The following is a 17,149-nucleotide window of genomic DNA, read 5'->3' on the forward strand; positions in this document are numbered from 1 at the left end:
AACTGTCTGCAGGACTATTGGAGAAACTTTAGATGACAGCGCTGGTTTCTTGTTACAGCTGAGTTCTGGATTCAGGTTTCCAAGGCATAAGAGTAGGGCAGAGAAAGAAAGTCAGAGGGCGTCTTACTCTGCGGGTCAAAGAAAGGAAGTCAGGGGGCGTCTTACTCTGCGGGTCGGAGAAAGAAAGTCAGAGGGCGTTTTACTCTGCGGGTCGGAGAAAGAAAGTCAGAGGGCGTCTTACTCTGCGGGTCGGAGAAAGAAAGTCAGAGGGCGTCTTACTCTGCGGGTCGGAGAAAGAAAGTCAGAGGGCGTCTTACTCTGCGGGTCGGAGAAAGAAAGTCAGAGGGCGTCTTACTCTGCGGGTCGGAGAAAGAAAGTCAGAGGGCGTCTTACTCTGCGGGTCGGAGAAAGAAAGTCAGAGGGCGTCTTACTCTGCGGGTCGGAGAAAGAAAGTCAGAGGGCGTCTTACTCTGCGGGTCGGAGAAAGAAAGTCAGAGGGCGTCTTACTCTGCGGGTCGGAGAAAGAAAGTCAGAGGGCGTCTTACTCTGCGGGTCGGAGAAAGAAAGTCAGAGGGCGTCTTACTCTGCGGGTCGGAGAAAGAAAGTCAGAGGGCGTCTTACTCTGCGGGTCGGAGAAAGAAAGTCAGAGGGCGTCTTACTCTGCGGGTCGGAGAAAGAAAGTCAGAGGGCGTCTTACTCTGCGGGTCGGAGAAAGAAAGTCAGAGGGCGTCTTACTCTGCGGGTCGGAGAAAGAAAGTCAGAGGGCGTCTTACTCTGCGGGTCGGAGAAAGAAAGTCAGAGGGCGTCTTACTCTGCGGGTCGGAGAAAGAAAGTCAGAGGGCGTCTTACTCTGCGGGTCGGAGAAAGAAAGTCAGAGGGCGTCTTACTCTGCGGGTCGGAAGAGAAAAGTCAGAGGGCGTCTTACTCTGCGGGTCGGAAAAAAGAAAAGTCAGTGGGTGTCTTACTCTGTGGGTCGGAGAAGGAAAGTCAGAGGAGTCTTACTCTGCTAGTCGAAGAAGGAAAGTCAGACGTCTTACTCTGCTAGTCGGAGAAGGAAAGTCAGAGACGTCTTACTCTGCAGGTCGGAGAAAGAAAGTCAGAGGGCATCTTACTCTGCGGGTCGGAAAAGAAAAGTCAGAGGGCGTCTTACTCTGTGGGTCGGAGAAAGAAAGTCAGAGGGCGTCTTACTCTGCGGGTCGGAAGAGAAAAGTCAGAGGGCGTCTTACTCTGCGGGTCGGAGAAAGAAAGTCAGAGGGCGTCTTACTCTGCGGGTCGGAAGAGAAAAGTCAGAGGGCGTCTTACTCTGCGGGTCGGAAAAAAGAAAAGTCAGTGGGTCAGTGGGTGTCTTACTCTGTGGGTGGGAGAAGGAAAGTCAGAGGCGTCTTACTCTGTTGGTCGGAGAAGGAAAGTCAGAGACGTCTTACTCTGCGGGTCGGAGAAGGAAAGTCAGAGGCGTCTTACTCTGCCTGTGGCATAGAATTCATCACAGAAGACGACCAATTTAGGAGCCAGAAGACAATTTACATTATAATCAAATTATCTTTATTAATAAAAAAGTAAATGCATAAAAGGTCCCTCAGAGGGTCACAACTTGCTGTAAGGGGGTTTTCTCCCCAAAGAAAAAAAAAAATACAGCGATCTGCCAGAACATTAAAACCACCTGAATACTATGAAGTGGCGCCCGTCACGGAGCGGGATCAATCAGGCAGCGACTGATCCCTCTGCTCCCGGCTTACTGCGATGGACCCCAGAGGGCTTGCGGTGGTCAGGGGGGGGGGGGGGGGGGGGGGGGTCATGCAGTATTAGGCGGGTGGTTCATGTTATGACGGATCGGTGTGCGGCATTTATTTCTCTTCATCTTGTCCGAGAGCCGAATAATACTAAAATAAGGAGTCGTCATCACAGCTACAAACATCTTATAATGTTTAGACTCCCAACGAGGTGCAAACAGCAACAACGCACAAAGCAGCGTTAGAATATATACGGATGTAACGAAAATGAAAAACAAAGTGTCGCCCTCTACAGGTTATAGAATAAAACAGCAGAAGCCACAACTTATAGGAAAACCAACGAAACCCTGCAGTCACTCGGTCAATGAAGAATCTCTTAAAGGGGCAGGCAGTCTGGGCCAACAAGGTGCACTTTAAGGGCTTATTTACGCAGGCATGAAAATCAGGCGAGTACTGTGCGTTTGCGCAATTACCAGAACTCACGCATCGCATTGATCCATTGTGCTCAGTGGGTTCATTTACACGCTTTATTTTCACCACTAGTGCGAGACGGAAAACCGCAGTAGGTCGTATTTTCATGCGATTCACACGTAGGACTTGCAATGCGTGGCATCGGATGGAGTGCGATGCGAGATGGACTCCAACTCGCTACCGGCTGCGTAAGTAAGGCCTTACTAATACCTCCCTTTTACAAGTTCCCCTCCGTTTCCCTAATTCATGAAGCCACGCCCCCCTGGTTAGCATAGCGCACCGCTCCGTCCATAATATGGCCAAACATGGCGGGCCGCGTGGTAAAAGATGGCCGTCCGCTACCTCTAATGACTGCCAGTGCGGACAGGCAGGAAAGAAGGGTGTGCTCAGCGGTTTCACTGCAGCGGCTCGCTCTCACGTATCTCGCGGTATGCGGCCTTGTTATGGATGGAGCAGCACACTGACTGCGGGAAACCGCTATGTGATTGGAAAGGCGGAGAACTTCTAAAACAGAAGCATCAGTAAGTCGACCACATAAAAGGCAACTTACAACAGACTGGGCAGCGGCAGCGCCACTCCTGCAACCGCCAAGAAACCAGCAGGAGGACGGTTTCACGCAAGCGTATTACGGACGCATAATCGGGATCGCAGTTCTACTGACCAAACTCAAGAGTCAGAGACCCCTCTGATTGGCTCAGTAGACCCGCGGTCAGGCGGGGACGATCGTCCATATTATGGGCACATAAATGCACCCATGTGAAGCCGTCTAGAGCGATTTCCAGCATTCTCTTGGTCAGGCTGTCTGTCCTTCACACCCGCAGCGCTCTTCAAGACATACAGATGTAGCAATCGCTAACAAGACTGGCGCATGACAATAACTTGATTTGCAGCACTGTGGTACATTGTGTGGTTAGAACGAAGTAAATGTCAAGTTAATGTTTGCTACATCTGTCCTTGTTTGCTTCTTCCCACCACTAGGGGGCTGATCTGTACACGATTCCCATTCAGGTGACTAGGATCTGTATACACGTCATTCTTCTATATCTACTCTTATAGTAGCGTTTAAGATGCTTGTACACTCTTTGTCAAAAACCCTCCTGCGCCCCCAGAAGTAGTTGTCATTTTGCTGTAACACCCGGCATGCGGTTCCATCTAAGCAGATATGTGAATGATGAGAGTTGTGCTGATTAGATGAAAGGCCTTCAATTCAGAAAAGAAGTTATACCAGCAGCACGCAAAATCCATCGACCGGACTGAGGAAATGAAATCGCGATATGCAGCGCCACTTCACGGAACCTGAACCACGAGGCCCAAAGATCCACATGAAGAAGTGCTGCAGCAGATATGGTGCAAAAAGTTATTTCTTTTATTTCTCCAAGTTCATTGAAGAAGCAACATTTGACAAAGGCCACAACTTCTATTCTGTATGTAGAATAACGGTCTTGTCACCGGAGGCCCTAAAAGTGGTTCCCCTCTTGGCCTATAAGAGGCTCTCGGAGGCTCCTTGTGTGTAGTGACCTCTTCTTCCACTTGTAGAGCTTGTTGGCCACTAGACGCCTCTACGACGCAGAGAAGAGATTTCACCCCGTTACCAGAGGGGGGCGCATTATTGGGATGTGAGAAGCAGGATGGTCATATCCATGAATTGTCCCCCACCGGCCGTTCTGACCAGACTGTTAGGAGGTGTTGGGACCAGTGGATGGGGGGACACAAGGTGACCGGGCTCAGGACGCCCCCTACAGACCACCAGTAGAGAGGATCATCTGACCAGACTGTTAGGAGATGTTGGGACCAGTGGATGGGGGCACACAAGGTGACCGGCCTCAGGACGCCCCCTACAGACCACCAGTAGAGAGGATCATCTGACCAGACAGTTAGGAGATGTTGGGACCAGTGGATGGGGGGACACAAGGTGACAGGGCTCAGAACGCCCCCTACAGACCACCAGTAGAGAGGAGCGTCTGACCAGACTGTTAGGTGTTGGGAGCAGTGGATGAGGGCACACAAGGTGACCGGCCTCAGGACGCCCCCTACAGACCACCAGTAGAGAGGAGCGTCTGACCAGACTGTTAGGTGTTGGAACCAGTGGATGGGGGCATACAAGGTGACAGGGCTCAGGACGTCCCTACAGACCACCAGTAGAGATGAGCGTCTGACCAGACTGTTAGGAGGTGTTGGGACCAGTGGATGGGGGCATACAAGGTGACTGGGCTCAGGACGCCCCCTACAGACCACCAGTAGAGAGGAGTGTCTGACCAGATTGTTGGAAGGTGTTGGGACCAGTGTATGGGGGCACACAAGGTGACCGGGCTCAGGACGCCCCCTACAGACCACCAGTAGAGAGGAGTGTCTGACCAGACTGTTAGGAGGTGTTGGGACCAGTGGATGGGGGCACACAAGGTGACCGGGCTCAGGACACCCCCTACAGACTACCAGTAGAGAGGAGCATCTGACCAGACTGTTCAGAGGTGTTCGGACCAGTGTATGGGGGCACACAAGGTGACCGGGCTCAGGGTGCCCCCTACAGACCACCAGTAGAGAGGAGTGTCTGACCAGACTGTTAGGAGGTGTTCGGACCAGTGGATGGGGGCACACAAGCTGACCGGGCTCAGGACGCCCCCTACAGACTACCAGTAGAGAGGAGCATCTGACCAGACTGTTCAGAGGTGTTCGGGGGCACACAAGGTGACCGGGCTCAGGGTGCCCCCTACAGACCACCAGTAGAGAGGAGTGTCTGACCAGACTGTTAGGAGGTGTTCGGACCAGTGGATGGGGGCACACAAGGTGACCGGGCTCAGGACGCCTCCGATAGACCACCAGTAAATAGGAGTATCTGACCAGACTGTTAGGAGGTGTTGGGACCAGTGGAGGGGGGCACACAAGGTGACCGGGCTCAGGACGCCCCCTACAGACCACTAGTAGAGAGGAGCGTCTGATCAGACTGTTAGAAGGTGTTGGGACCAGTGGATGGGGGCACACAAGGTGACAGGGCTCAGGACTCCCCCTACAGACCAGCAGTAGAGAGGAGCATCTGACCAGACTGTTAGGAGGTGTTGGGACCAGTGGATGAGGGCACACAAGGTGACCGGGCTCAGGACGCCCCCTACAGACCACCAGCAGTGAGGAGCGTCTGACCAGATTGTTGGAAGGTGTTGGGACCAGTGTATGGGGGCACACAAGGTGAGCGGGCTCAGGATGCCCCCTACAGACCACCAGTAGAGAGGAGTGTCTGACCAGACTGTTCGGAGGTGTTCGGACCAGTGAATGGGGGCACACAAGGTGACCGGGCTCAGGACACCCCCTACAGATCACCAGTAGAGAGGAGTGTCTGACCAGACTGTTAGGAGGTGTTGGGACCAGTGGATGGGGGCACACAAGGTGACCGGGCTCAGGACACCCCCTACAGACTACCAGTAGAGAGGAGCATCTGACCAGACTGTTAGGAGGTGTTCGGACCAGTGAATGGGGGCACACAAGGTGACCGGGCTCAGGACACCCCCTACAGACCACCGGTAGAGAGGAGCGTTTGATCATCCGACAAGCACTGGCAGCTCCAACTGTTTTGTGATCCGCAATCCAGAGACAGGGGGTGCCATCGTTACACCCCAGTGTCTGTTGGAACCATTTCCAGGCACTTGGCTGAAGGACATTTGGTGTCACGGCCCCCATTACATGTACGGCCTCTGACCCCCACCGTCGCCCCCATTACATGTACGGCCTCTGACCCCCACCGTCGCCCCCATTACATGTACGGCCTCTGACACCCACCGTGGCCCCCATTACATGTACGGCCTCTGACACCCACCGTGGCCCCCATTACATGTACGGCCTCTGACACCCACCGTGGCCCCCATTACATGTACGGCCTCTGACACCCACCGTGGCCCCCATTACATGTACGGCCTCTGACACCCACCGTGGCCCCCATTACATGTACGGCCTCTGACACCCACCGTGGCCCCCATTACATGTACGGCCTCTGACACCCACCGTGGCCCCCATTACATGTACGGCCTCTGACACCCACCGTGGCCCCCATTACATGTACGGCCTCTGACACCCACCGTGGCCCCCATTACATGTACGGCCTCTGACACCCACCGTGGCCCCCATTACATGTACGGCCTCTGACACCCACCGTGGCCCCCATTACATGTACGGCCTCTGACACCCACCGTGGCCCCCATTACATGTACGGCCTCTGACACCCACCGTGGCCCCCATTACATGTACGGCCTCTGACACCCACCGTGGCCCCCATTACATGTACGGCCTCTGACACCCACCGTGGCCCCCATTACATGTACGGCCTCTGACACCCACCGTGGCCCCCATTACATGTACGGCCTCTGACACCCACCGTGGCCCCCATTACATGTACGGCCTCTGACACCCACCGTGGCCCCCATTACATGTACGGCCTCTGACACCCACCGTGGCCCCCATTACATGTACGGCCTCTGACACCCACCGTCGCCCCCATTACATGTATGGCCTCTGACACCCACCGTCGCCCCCATTACATGTATGGCCTCTGACACCCACCGTCGCCCCCATTACATGTATGGCCTCTGACACCCACCGTCGCCCCCATTACATGTACGGCCTCTGACCCCCACCATCACCTCCGTTTGCAGTGGTGTTGTGAACAATAAAACTGGACGCTACGGAGGGGAACCGGTTTGTCTTCAGTAATTAATCCAGGTTTAGTTTGGGAGCAGAGGGCGGTCGTGTTCATGTCTGGGGACCTCGGGGTGAGCGCCTCAATCCTGCCCTTGCTGTGGAGTGGAACACTGCCCCCTGCTGGTGTGATGGTCTGGGGGTCCATCGCATACGACAGTCGGTCCCCCCTAGTGGTGGTACGAGGTACAATGACAGCTCAGTGATATGTTCAGGACATCCTGCAGCCACGTGTGTTCCTCTCATGGCGGCTTCCAGCAGGATAATGCTCGGCCGCACACACAAGGGGGTCCCAGGAGCCCCCACAACATTGGCACACTTCCGTAACTGCCTGGTCACCAGATTTATCACCAATATAATCTGTATGGGACCAACTGGGACACAAACTTCCACAGCCTACGAGTTCACATGATCTAGAGGCTCAGTTACAGCAAATGTGGGGCGACATTATATATACACACACTCCTTCTAGGCCAGGATTAAATAGGGAGTCCAATCAAGGAACTGGGTGGAGCGAATCACACAAAGAGGAACGGGGCAAGGAACAAGGACAGGATCCAGAAGAGGAGCCGTACAGCTTGAATACTGCCTGGATTGGGAGGGCTGTTATTATTATTAGGAAATTATAGTAGCAGTGTTTCTGCACCACACAGCTCTGCTACATGCATGTCACACACAATGCTTGACGATTAGATGAAGGACCGATGTTGGCGGCACTGGAGATGACATGATATCATGTTCAGGAGATGTGAAGATAGCGGTGACGGACGATGCTTCAATGTTGTTGGTCAGTATGCACCGCCAGCCGTGTATGTGTAAAGGACCTATGATGACGTCACTGTCATGTGATCAGGGGGGGGCGGAGATAAGAGCCGGTAATGGCTGACATCATCTCAAGTGCCGTGAAGCTCCGCATGCAACTCACTCGACACACGCAAATTGGTAGATTGATATACTCCTTCTAGAGATGTTACTGACAATGAGTGTATATTATATATATATATATATATATACACACACACACATACACACACATACACATACATACATATACACACACACACACACACACACACACACACACTCCTTCTAGGGGGGGATGTTACTGACAATGAGTGTGTAGAACAGCCGGAGCTACAAGCACACAGTGGCTTTTTAAAAAAAAACAAAACGCATTTTTTAGCAATTTTTCAAATCCTACAGAGAAGAAAGATGGGAAAAGCACCAGAAAACCCCCCCCGGAGCCGCAGCGCTCTGATAACGACCAAGACACAAACGCTGAGTGTCGGCTGCTCAGATTTAGATCTTAAAATTAAATAGAAAACCATAAAGCAGAATGATGTGAAGCAAAGCCTCGCACGAGGAGCAGAGCGCGGCCGGCGAGGCCGAGGAGCAGAGCGCGGCCGGCGAGACCGAGGAGCAGAGCGCGGCCGGCGAGACCAGGAGCAGAGCGCGGCCGGCGAGACCGAGGAGCAGAGCGCAGCCGCCGAGACCGAGGAGCAGAGCGCGGCCGGCGAGACCGAGGAGCAGAGCGCGGCCGGCGAGACCGAGGAGCAGAGCGCGGCCGGCCGAGACCGAGGAGCAGAGCGCGGCGGGCCGAGACCGAGGAGCAGAGCGCGGCCGGCGAGACCGAGGAGCAGAGCGCGGCCGGCGAGACCGAGGAGCAGAGCGCGGCCGGCGAGACCGAGGAGCAGAGCGCGGCCGGCGAGACCGAGGAGCAGAGCGCGGCCGGCGAGACCGAGGAGCAGAGCGCGGCCGGCGAGACCGAGGAGCAGAGCGCGGCCGGCGAGACCGAGGAGCAGAGCGCGGCCGGCGAGACCGAGGAGCAGAGCGCGGCCGGCGAGACCGAGGAGCAGAGCGCGGCCGGCGAGACCGAGGAGCAGAGCGCGGCCGGCGAGACCGAGGAGCAGAGCGCGGCCGGCGAGACCGAGGAGCAGAGCGCGGCCGGCGAGACCGAGGAGCAGAGCGCGGCCGGCGAGACCGAGGAGCAGAGCGCGGCCGGCGAGACCGAGGAGCAGAGCGCGGCCGGCGAGACCGAGGAGCAGAGCGCGGCCGGCGAGACCGAGGAGCAGAGCGCGGCCGGCGAGACCGAGGAGCAGAGCGCGGCCGGCGAGACCGAGGAGCAGAGCGCGGCCGGCGAGACCGAGGAGCAGAGCGCGGCCGGCGAGACCGAGGAGCAGAGCGCGGCCGGCGAGACCGAGGAGCAGAGCGCGGCCGGCGAGACCGAGGAGCAGAGCGCGGCCGGCGAGACCGAGGAGCAGAGCGCGGCCGGCGAGACCGAGGAGCAGAGCGCGGCCGGCGAGACCGAGGAGCAGAGCGCGGCCGGCGAGACCGAGGAGCAGAGCGCGGCCGGCGAGACCGAGGAGCAGAGCGCGGCCGGCGAGACCGAGGAGCAGAGCGCGGCCGGCGAGACCGAGGAGCAGAGCGCGGCCGGCGAGACCGAGGAGCAGAGCGCGGCCGGCGAGACCGAGGAGCAGAGCGCGGCCGGCGAGACCGAGGAGCAGAGCGCGGCCGGCGAGACCGAGGAGCAGAGCGCGGCCGGCGAGACCGAGGAGCAGAGCGCGGCCGGCGAGACCGAGGAGCAGAGCGCGGCCGGCGAGACCGAGGAGCAGAGCGCGGCCGGCGAGACCGAGGAGCAGAGCGCGGCCGGCGAGACCGAGGAGCAGAGCGCGGCCGGCGAGACCGAGGAGCAGAGCGCGGCCGGCGAGACCGAGGAGCAGAGCGCGGCCGGCGAGACCGAGGAGCAGAGCGCGGCCGGCGAGACCGAGGAGCAGAGCGCGGCCGGCGAGACCGAGGAGCAGAGCGCGGCCGGCGAGACCGAGGAGCAGAGCGCGGCCGGCGAGACCGAGGAGCAGAGCGCGGCCGGCGAGACCGAGGAGCAGAGCGCGGCCGGCGAGACCGAGGAGCAGAGCGCGGCCGGCGAGACCAGGAGCAGAGCGCAGCCGCCGAGACCAGGAGCAGAGCGCGGCCGGCGAGGCCAGGAGCAGAGCGCAGCCGGCGAGGCCAGGAACAGAGCGCAGCCGGCGAGGCCAGGAGCAGAGCGCAGCCGCCGAGACAACTTTTTTTCTTTTATGGCGATGCCAAAAATTAACTTCTGCTTTTTAGAATAAGAAAAATAAAAGGTTGACAGGCGGCGCTGCCGTCAGATGGTTCGACAGGTTTACAGGGACGTAACGCGACCATCAGGTTTAAAGACAAAATTTTGTCCCAGGACTGGTGGGGGGAGGGGTGTATATTACCTATCGTTGTTCTCTGCCGTTCCAGCTCCCAATTTCAACTGTCCATGATGGCTGACATGATCTTCAGACAACCTAATCCCCACAGTGCGTCGGTAGTGTTAGACTACCAATGTACAATACCTGCTCTCTGATTGGCTGGAGCTGTACAGGTGATCAGCACTGACCAATCACAGAACAGTGCAGTTAGAAAATTGGGGGACGGCCAAAAACAAAGGCCAAACTGGCAGATCGGAGGGGCAGCAAAGAACTTCCCCTCCCCTTTAAGTTCCAGGACAGAATTTTGTCCGATAGTTTCAGACCTGTAAGGACAATCAGTCCCCGGCCTTCCTGCGTTCGCCCCACCATACCAGAATACATACCAGATTGGCTGTCGCTCAACCTTCAAAGAAACAGAGAAGAATTTTCTTTACGTTAGAGATTATAACTATTTCACGAAGCCGCGCTCAATACTGTGAAGTCTTCTTTAAAAGGGTCGTTCCACTATTAAAGGGATAGTCTCAAAATAGGTTTTACCTGCCATGCAGACACCCCAGCCGTGGCGCAGTTCCATAGCAAATAGTAGCAGTTGGCCGCGCATGCGCACCATTGCTCCATTCACTTCAATGAGACCTCTGGAGATAGTGGAGTCCCCTTCAAACTTCTGTTACACCCCCAAAATAGCAAGATTTCAAAAGGAAAGATTATTTTTAAAAAGCCCCTCCCCCGATAATCTCAGTCCGTCGCCCCAATTCTCATGGGCGGCAGAGCGATCCCTGTTACGGCGCAGCCGCCACACAATAAGAACAAGCGGCTGCTTCTCACACATCAAGTGGACATTCTGCAAGGGAACCATAAGAACACCAGGGGGCGCCGTGACAAGTCTAACAGCGAATCTTAACAAAGGGTCAATTTTAAAAATAATTCCAATTGAAAAATGGTCCGACTCCAATATATTATATATATATATATATATATATATATATATATATATATATATATATATATAAGCTGCCGCCCAGGTCAGCCATCCAGCAATAAGACCTCACGTGTCAGGCAGCCGAGACTGTTGATACGTGAGCCCAGATTGGCACAACTACCAAGAAGGCACAAGACAAGAAGACTGAAGTGAAGAAGCCGTCATCTAGACACATGGCATTAACGGGAGTAACGCTGACGCTGACAGCTGCCCATAGAAGTGCTATATGGCAATGACTGCGCGGCGGCGGCTCCGTGCTACGCAGTTCTCATCCTTCCCGAGAGGACGGGGAAGTCTTCTGGCAGGAGCGCGTGCTCGCGGCAGGTCGGACAGGTGCTCTGGGTGTGCAGCCACGTCTTGATACACTGCAGAAACAGAAGATACAATGTAACGTCGTCAGTGCTGACAGCGGAACACGTGACCCCAACGCCCAGCGCCCCTCAACAGGAGCGAGGAAAAGATCAAAATTATTCACATTACTTGTATCTACAGGTCTCTATCCCCGGATATTGTAGGACTGATATTAGAAGAGCCACATCAGTCCTGGAGGCATAAACAGCAGGGGGCGCTGTCCTAGCATTAGTTATGGAATATCTGTGGCTCTAAACAGCAGGGGGCGCTATTCTAGCATTAGTCCTGGAATATCTGTGGCTATAAACAGCAGGGGGCGCTGTCCTAGCATTAGTTATGGAATATCTGTGACTCTAGACAGCAGGGGGCGCTATTCTAACATTAGTCCTGGAATATCTGTGGCTATAAACAGCAGGGGGCGCTGTCCTTGCATTAGTTATGGAATATCTGTGGCTATAAACAGCAGGGGGCACTGTCCTTGCATTAGTCCTAGAATATCTGTGGCTATAAACCGCAGGGGGCGCTGTTCTAGCATTAGTCTAGTCCGCACAATAATGGCGGTTATAAATGACTTGCACTGCAGATTCTCCCCGGTCCGGGAGCCGATGACCGCTGTCCTGCTCCGTCTCCTGGGCTCCCATATCTTATAGGGAAGCCGATGCTGCAGAACCGCATCACATCCCAGACCAGATACAGGAGCCTAGGAGAGCGTATACTACGAGCGGCTCGGACCGCGGCTCTCCACGCTGCCGTCTTCACAAAGAATCTGCAATGCAAATTTAGAGAACGGATTGTTGTGCGCGGTCCGGCAGGTAGGACAGCTCGCCGCGGAGCGGTCAGATTACTCACATGCTTGTGGAAGTAGTGGCCGCAGTCCAGCTTGTGCACCGCGAACTGCTTCAACTCATCATGGCAGATTATACAGGGGTCTTCACCAAAAGACTGTAAGAGACAATCGTATAAGCAGGCGGCACATCCAGAGCGCCGGAGCCATCGCCACACTCACCAAATGTATACGCCAACACAGCGAGAACGCAAACAAGAGCGGAAGCAGGAAGCCGAACGGTCACCGGGATATGCAAGCGCAATACGCCAATGGGATACGTCAGCGGGATGCGCTAGAAGGATAAAGCCAGCGGGATACACCAGTGCGATACACCAGCGGGATACACCAGTGCGATACACCAGCGGGATACACCAGTGCGATACGCCAGCGGGATACACCAGTGCGATACACCAGCGGGATACACCAGTGCGATACACCAGCGGGATACACCAGTGCGATACGCCCGCGGGATACACCAGTGCGATACGCCAGCGGGATACACCAGTGCGATACCCAGCGGGATACACCAGTGCGATACACCAGCGCAATGCACCAGCGCGATACACCAGCGCGATACACCAGCGCGATACACCAGCGCGATACACCAGCGCGATACGGCAGCGCGATACACCAGTGCGATACGCCAGCGGGATACACCAGTGCGATACGCCAGCGGGATACACCAGCGGGATACACCAGTGCGATACACCAGTGCGATACACCAGTGCGATACACCAGCGGGATACACCAGCGCGATACACCAGCGCGATACACCAGCGCGATACGCCAGCGGGATACACTAGTGCGATACGCCAGCGGGATACACCAGCGCGATACACCAGCGCGATACACCAGTGCGATACGCCAGCGCTCTTATCAGCCCGAATGGCACAAAAAAATGCTTTGTGGCCAATAGTAGAAATCAGAGGACATGGCGGTCTCATAGCTGCAGTCCAGCACGTTGGCGGTGGGAGCGCTATAGGCAGGCGGCTGTGTATATGCAGACAGCCATCAGTCGCTGGTGAGAAGCGGCTCGCAGTATCGGCTTATGCGGAAATTTATAGTCCAATGAGAATATTGTACCTCTAAATCAGTAGAATTCTGCCATTTGTTTTTGGCGCCCCCTGTGACCACCCTCCATGGCTGCTTCGGCTGAGGCGGAGGGGGCTGGGCGAGGCCGGATCCGGAGTTAGACGCATTCAGTCCAACTGAACTCTGTAGAAAATAAACAAGAAATGTAATTGCAACAAAGTTAAAGAGGAGCCGCCATGTCCCGAAGCCAGCGGGCCGCCGGGACAGCTCCGTAGCCAGCGGGCCGCCGGGACAGCTCCGTAGTCAGCGCGCCGCCGGGACAGCTCCGTAGCCAGCGCGCCGCCGGGACAGCTCCGTAGCCAGCGCGCCGCCGGGACAGCTCCGTAGCCAGCGCGCCGCCGGGACAGCTCCGTAGCCAGCGCGCCGCCGGGACAGCTCCGTAGCCAGCGGGCCGCCGGGACAGCTCCGTAGCCAGCGCGCCGCCGGGACAGCTCCGTAGCCAGCGGGCCGCCGGGACAGCTCCGTAGCCCCAGCACTCCACGTCCATTCTATGAACAACTGCTATCTGCAGTGAATGGAGGCGGCCGGCCGAGACCCACAACGCTCCACCTACATTCTATGGACAACTGCTATCTGCAATGAATGGAGGCGGCCGGCTGAGACCCCCAGCGCTCCACCTCCATTCTATGAACAACTGCTATCTGCAGTGAATGGAGGCGGCCGGCCGAGACCCCCAGCGCTCCATCTCCATTCTATGAACGGTTATCACGCCTGTGTGAGAGCAGAGGGACGATAGTCTGTGGGATGACCGTCAGCTCTTGTACAGTGACCTTTAGATTCAGCTCCCAGCACTGTGTATGGGATTCCTCTTAGCTAACGGTCACTCTAGCCTGACGCCACCCATTGACAGCAAGCAGTGGGGCAGGCACATTCACAGCGCAGGAGCCGAATGAGAACAGAGCCCGTACAGGGGGTAAAGGAAACAAAACAGAATTTTTGTAACTTACAGTAAAATCCACTTCTAGTTCTGTTCATTGGACACAGCAAGACCCTGGGGGTATAGCTGCTGCCACTAGGAGGCGACACTAAGTGTAGGAAGCGTTAGCTCCTCCCACCAGGCAGAGAGCGCCATCACTTTGTACATAAGCAGGAGAATAAACCAACACATCAAGACACTGGATATCAACCAAAGAGCGAAGTCCATGGAAACTATGAAAAACCAGAACGGATGCGAAACACGCAGAAGGGCGAATGACAAGAGAATAATAATTGGGTGGGTGCTGCAGCCCACAAGGAACGGGACGACATTATGGCAAGTAACAAAAAACAAGATTTCTGTACTTACTGGAAAATCTCTTTCTCATCTCATTCATTGTGGGACAAAGCTTGGACCACGGATATAGATGCTGCCACTAGGAGGCGGTCACTAAGCAGGAGTTAGCTCCTCCCACTGGCTATATCCCTCCTGCAGGCACCAAGCTGACCAGTTTGTATATAAGCAGTAGGAGCAGCCAAGCAGGAAACAGTTAATGTAACGACATGAAAAAACTAAAGCGGAGTAGCATCACATGCAGCAGATCAGACTGGGTGGGTGCTGAACACCCAATAAACCAGACGAGAAAAAGATTCGTTCCCGCAAGTCCAAAAGTCTTTTTTTCTCGTCCTTATGCTTGGGGGACACAGCTGAAGCACGCAGGACATTCCAGAGCAGGCCCTCGGAGATTGGGAAAAGAATAGGAAGAAGCATGCGGTCAGTTTACGGCCACTAATAAAACTCTCTGACCACGGAAGGCGTCCGCGGATGCACCCAGTAAAACCTTAAAGAGGTCCATATAGCAGCCTTACAGACCTGCATAGAAGCTCCGTTGTGTACCGCCTACGAGGCACACACTGAGTAGAATGCGCCGTAACATGGAATGGAGGTGATTTGCCCTTGGCACAGTAGGCTTCTAAAACCGCTGATCAGATCCAGCGAGAGATGACGATATGTGGAAATTGCCCCATCTGAGGCAATCAGAGATGACGAACAGAGTCAGCGCCCGAAAGAGGCCGTCAGAGAGATAGGCCCGCAAAACTCGCCCTAGATCCAGTTTGTAAATGGCACATTTTCTCGTAAGAACTGCGGCAGGACAAAAACAAGGCAGGACAATGTCCTCATTGAGGTGGAAAGCCAACACCATCTTAGGAAGGACCACCTTGTCCTGATGAAAGACTGTGAAGAAAGGATTGGCCGACAAGGCTGCAAGCTCAGAAACCCAGATGGAGGTGACACCTACCAAGAAGGCAACCTTACAGGTTAAAAGGTGAGAAGGAGCTTCATGCAACGGCTTGAAGGGATGAAACTGTAGCGCATCCAGGTTCATGATGGACCGGAGAATGGTATGAAGTAGCAACATGAGTGATCCCCTGTAGAAAAGTACTGATGGTCAATTTTGAGGCCAATGGATGTTGGAAAAGTATGGACAGTGCTGATACCTGACCTTTCAGGGAACCAAGGCTCAGGCCTAACCCAGAGCTTCCTGCAGGAAGGATAGAAGGTTGGATAAATAAAACTGCACAGGAAGGAAGCTGCGTTGTTTGCATCAGAGGCAGAAATTTTTGCAAACGTGATAATAAACCTGAGAGGACGGTTATCTAGTTTCATCATGGTTTGAATGACTGCTTCTACAAAGCCATGGGTTCTCAAGACCGCTGCTTCAACCACCACACTGTTAAATGAAACGTGGACAAATTTGAGTGGAAGAGGGGTTCCTGTAAGAGAAGACCTCGAAGAGGAAGGTGCCATAGAAAGTTCAGCTCATCGTTCAGCTCCTAAACGCTGGATGATCGTTCAGTATTGAATGGCCGCTATGTAAAGTCAATAGAGAGGGGCGGGGAGAGCGGGGAGTGAAATCTCCTGCAGACTTGGGTATACTAATAGATCATAGACTGAACATGAGTCAAAAATGTGATGCAGCAGCCAAAAAGGCAAACACAATTCTGGGATGTATTAAGAGAAGCACAGAGTCTAGATCATGTGAGGTCATTATCCCCTCTACTCTTCCTTAGTCAGACCTCATCTGGAATACTGGGTCCAGTTCTGGGCACCCCACTTTAAAAAAGACATGGACAAACTGGAGCAAGTTCAGAGAAGAGTTACCAAGATGCTGAGCGGTCTGCAAATCATGTCCTATGAGGAACGGTTAAAGGATCTGGGAATGTTTAGCAGAAGAGAAGGCTGAGAGGAGACTTAATAGCCGTCTACAAATATCTGAAGGGCTGTCACAGTGCAGAGGGATCAGCCCTATTCTCATCTGTACAAGGAAAGACTAGAAGCAATGGGATGAAACTGAAAGGGAGGAGACACAGATTAGATATTAGACAGTGAGGGGGATCAATGAGTGGAACAGGTTGCCACGGCAGGTGGGGAGTTCTCCTTCAATGGAAGTGTTCAAACAAAGGCTGGACAGATATCTGTCTGGGATGATTTAGTGAATCCTGCACTGAGCAGGGGGTTGGACCAGATGACCCTGGAGGGCCCTTCCAACTCTACCATTCTATGATTCTTCCATAGTCTACCACGGGAGGAGACCTGCATGAAGGAGTCATCTTAGTCAGATACGTTCTGAAAAGGGTGACTGATCGTATTTCAGTCTGTCTAGAATCGCACTAGACGGCCTAGTAAGGTCTGCGACCGCCTGTGACAGGGAGTGTGCCAATTCCGGTTCAGCGATCAGTAAGGGCTGGGTGGGAGGGAAGCCTGTAGTTGGGTTTACGGCCACCTGCTGCAATAGAACACAGTTAGATCTTGACCTGCTCGCATGTAACTTTAGTGTTGCAGCATTGTATGTGGCTCTGGTTGACCCGTCTGGCATCTTCTGCTTTG

The 17,149-nt window shown here is 54.7% G+C and overlaps 3 protein-coding genes across 3 annotated transcripts in view; 1 reads left to right on the plus strand and 2 right to left on the minus strand.

The window, feature by feature from the left end:
* Nucleotides 1–1,519: 1,519 nt before the first annotated feature.
* On the minus strand, nt 1,520–8,472 carry LOC136625044 (mediator of DNA damage checkpoint protein 1-like). Its single transcript, XM_066598975.1, has 2 exons — nt 4,955–8,472; nt 1,520–4,867 (listed from the first exon to the last, which is right to left on the minus strand). Exons 1-2 carry the CDS (start codon nt 5,868–5,870, stop codon nt 3,834–3,836), a joined length of 1,950 nt encoding a protein of 649 aa, XP_066455072.1. The 5' UTR covers nt 5,871–8,472; the 3' UTR covers nt 1,520–3,833.
* LOC136625023 (dentin matrix acidic phosphoprotein 1-like) lies at nt 7,609–9,991 on the plus strand. Its single transcript, XM_066598942.1, has 2 exons — nt 7,609–7,668; nt 8,234–9,991. Exons 1-2 carry the CDS (start codon nt 7,609–7,611, stop codon nt 9,989–9,991), a joined length of 1,818 nt encoding a protein of 605 aa, XP_066455039.1.
* A 1,107-nt stretch (nt 9,992–11,098) lies between these two features.
* The window catches only part of TTC3 (tetratricopeptide repeat domain 3), a 143,432-nt gene continuing 137,381 nt past the window's right edge, over nt 11,099–17,149 (minus strand). The window contains exons 43-45 of the mRNA XM_066598977.1: nt 13,336–13,467; nt 12,276–12,368; nt 11,099–11,440 (exon numbers count right to left, since the gene is read on the minus strand). Coding sequence (XP_066455074.1) covers nt 11,333–11,440; nt 12,276–12,368; nt 13,336–13,467 — 333 coding nt within the window. The 3' untranslated portion in view covers nt 11,099–11,332. The remainder of the gene's footprint in view (nt 11,441–12,275; nt 12,369–13,335; nt 13,468–17,149) is intronic.

Source organism: Eleutherodactylus coqui, chromosome 4, assembly GCF_035609145.1.
Source record: "Eleutherodactylus coqui strain aEleCoq1 chromosome 4, aEleCoq1.hap1, whole genome shotgun sequence".
Taxonomy (NCBI): Eukaryota; Metazoa; Chordata; class Amphibia; order Anura; family Eleutherodactylidae; genus Eleutherodactylus; species Eleutherodactylus coqui.

What these genes read in the sequence shown, in the direction of transcription:
- LOC136625044 (XM_066598975.1), bottom strand. Translation starts at nt 5,870, where the DNA reads ATGGGGGCCGTGACACCAAATGTCCTTCAGCCAAGTGCCTGGAAATGG. An exon ending in CCATCCACTGGTCCGAACAC is followed by an intron (nt 4,868 to 4,954) that starts CTCCTAACAGTC and finishes GCCCCCGAACAC; the next exon opens with CTCTGAACAGTCTGGTCAGA.
- LOC136625023 (XM_066598942.1), top strand. Translation starts at nt 7,609, where the DNA reads ATGATATCATGTTCAGGAGATGTGAAGATAGCGGTGACGGACGATGCT. An exon ending in ACGATGCTTCAATGTTGTTG is followed by an intron (nt 7,669 to 8,233) that starts GTCAGTATGCAC and finishes TGTGAAGCAAAG; the next exon opens with CCTCGCACGAGGAGCAGAGC.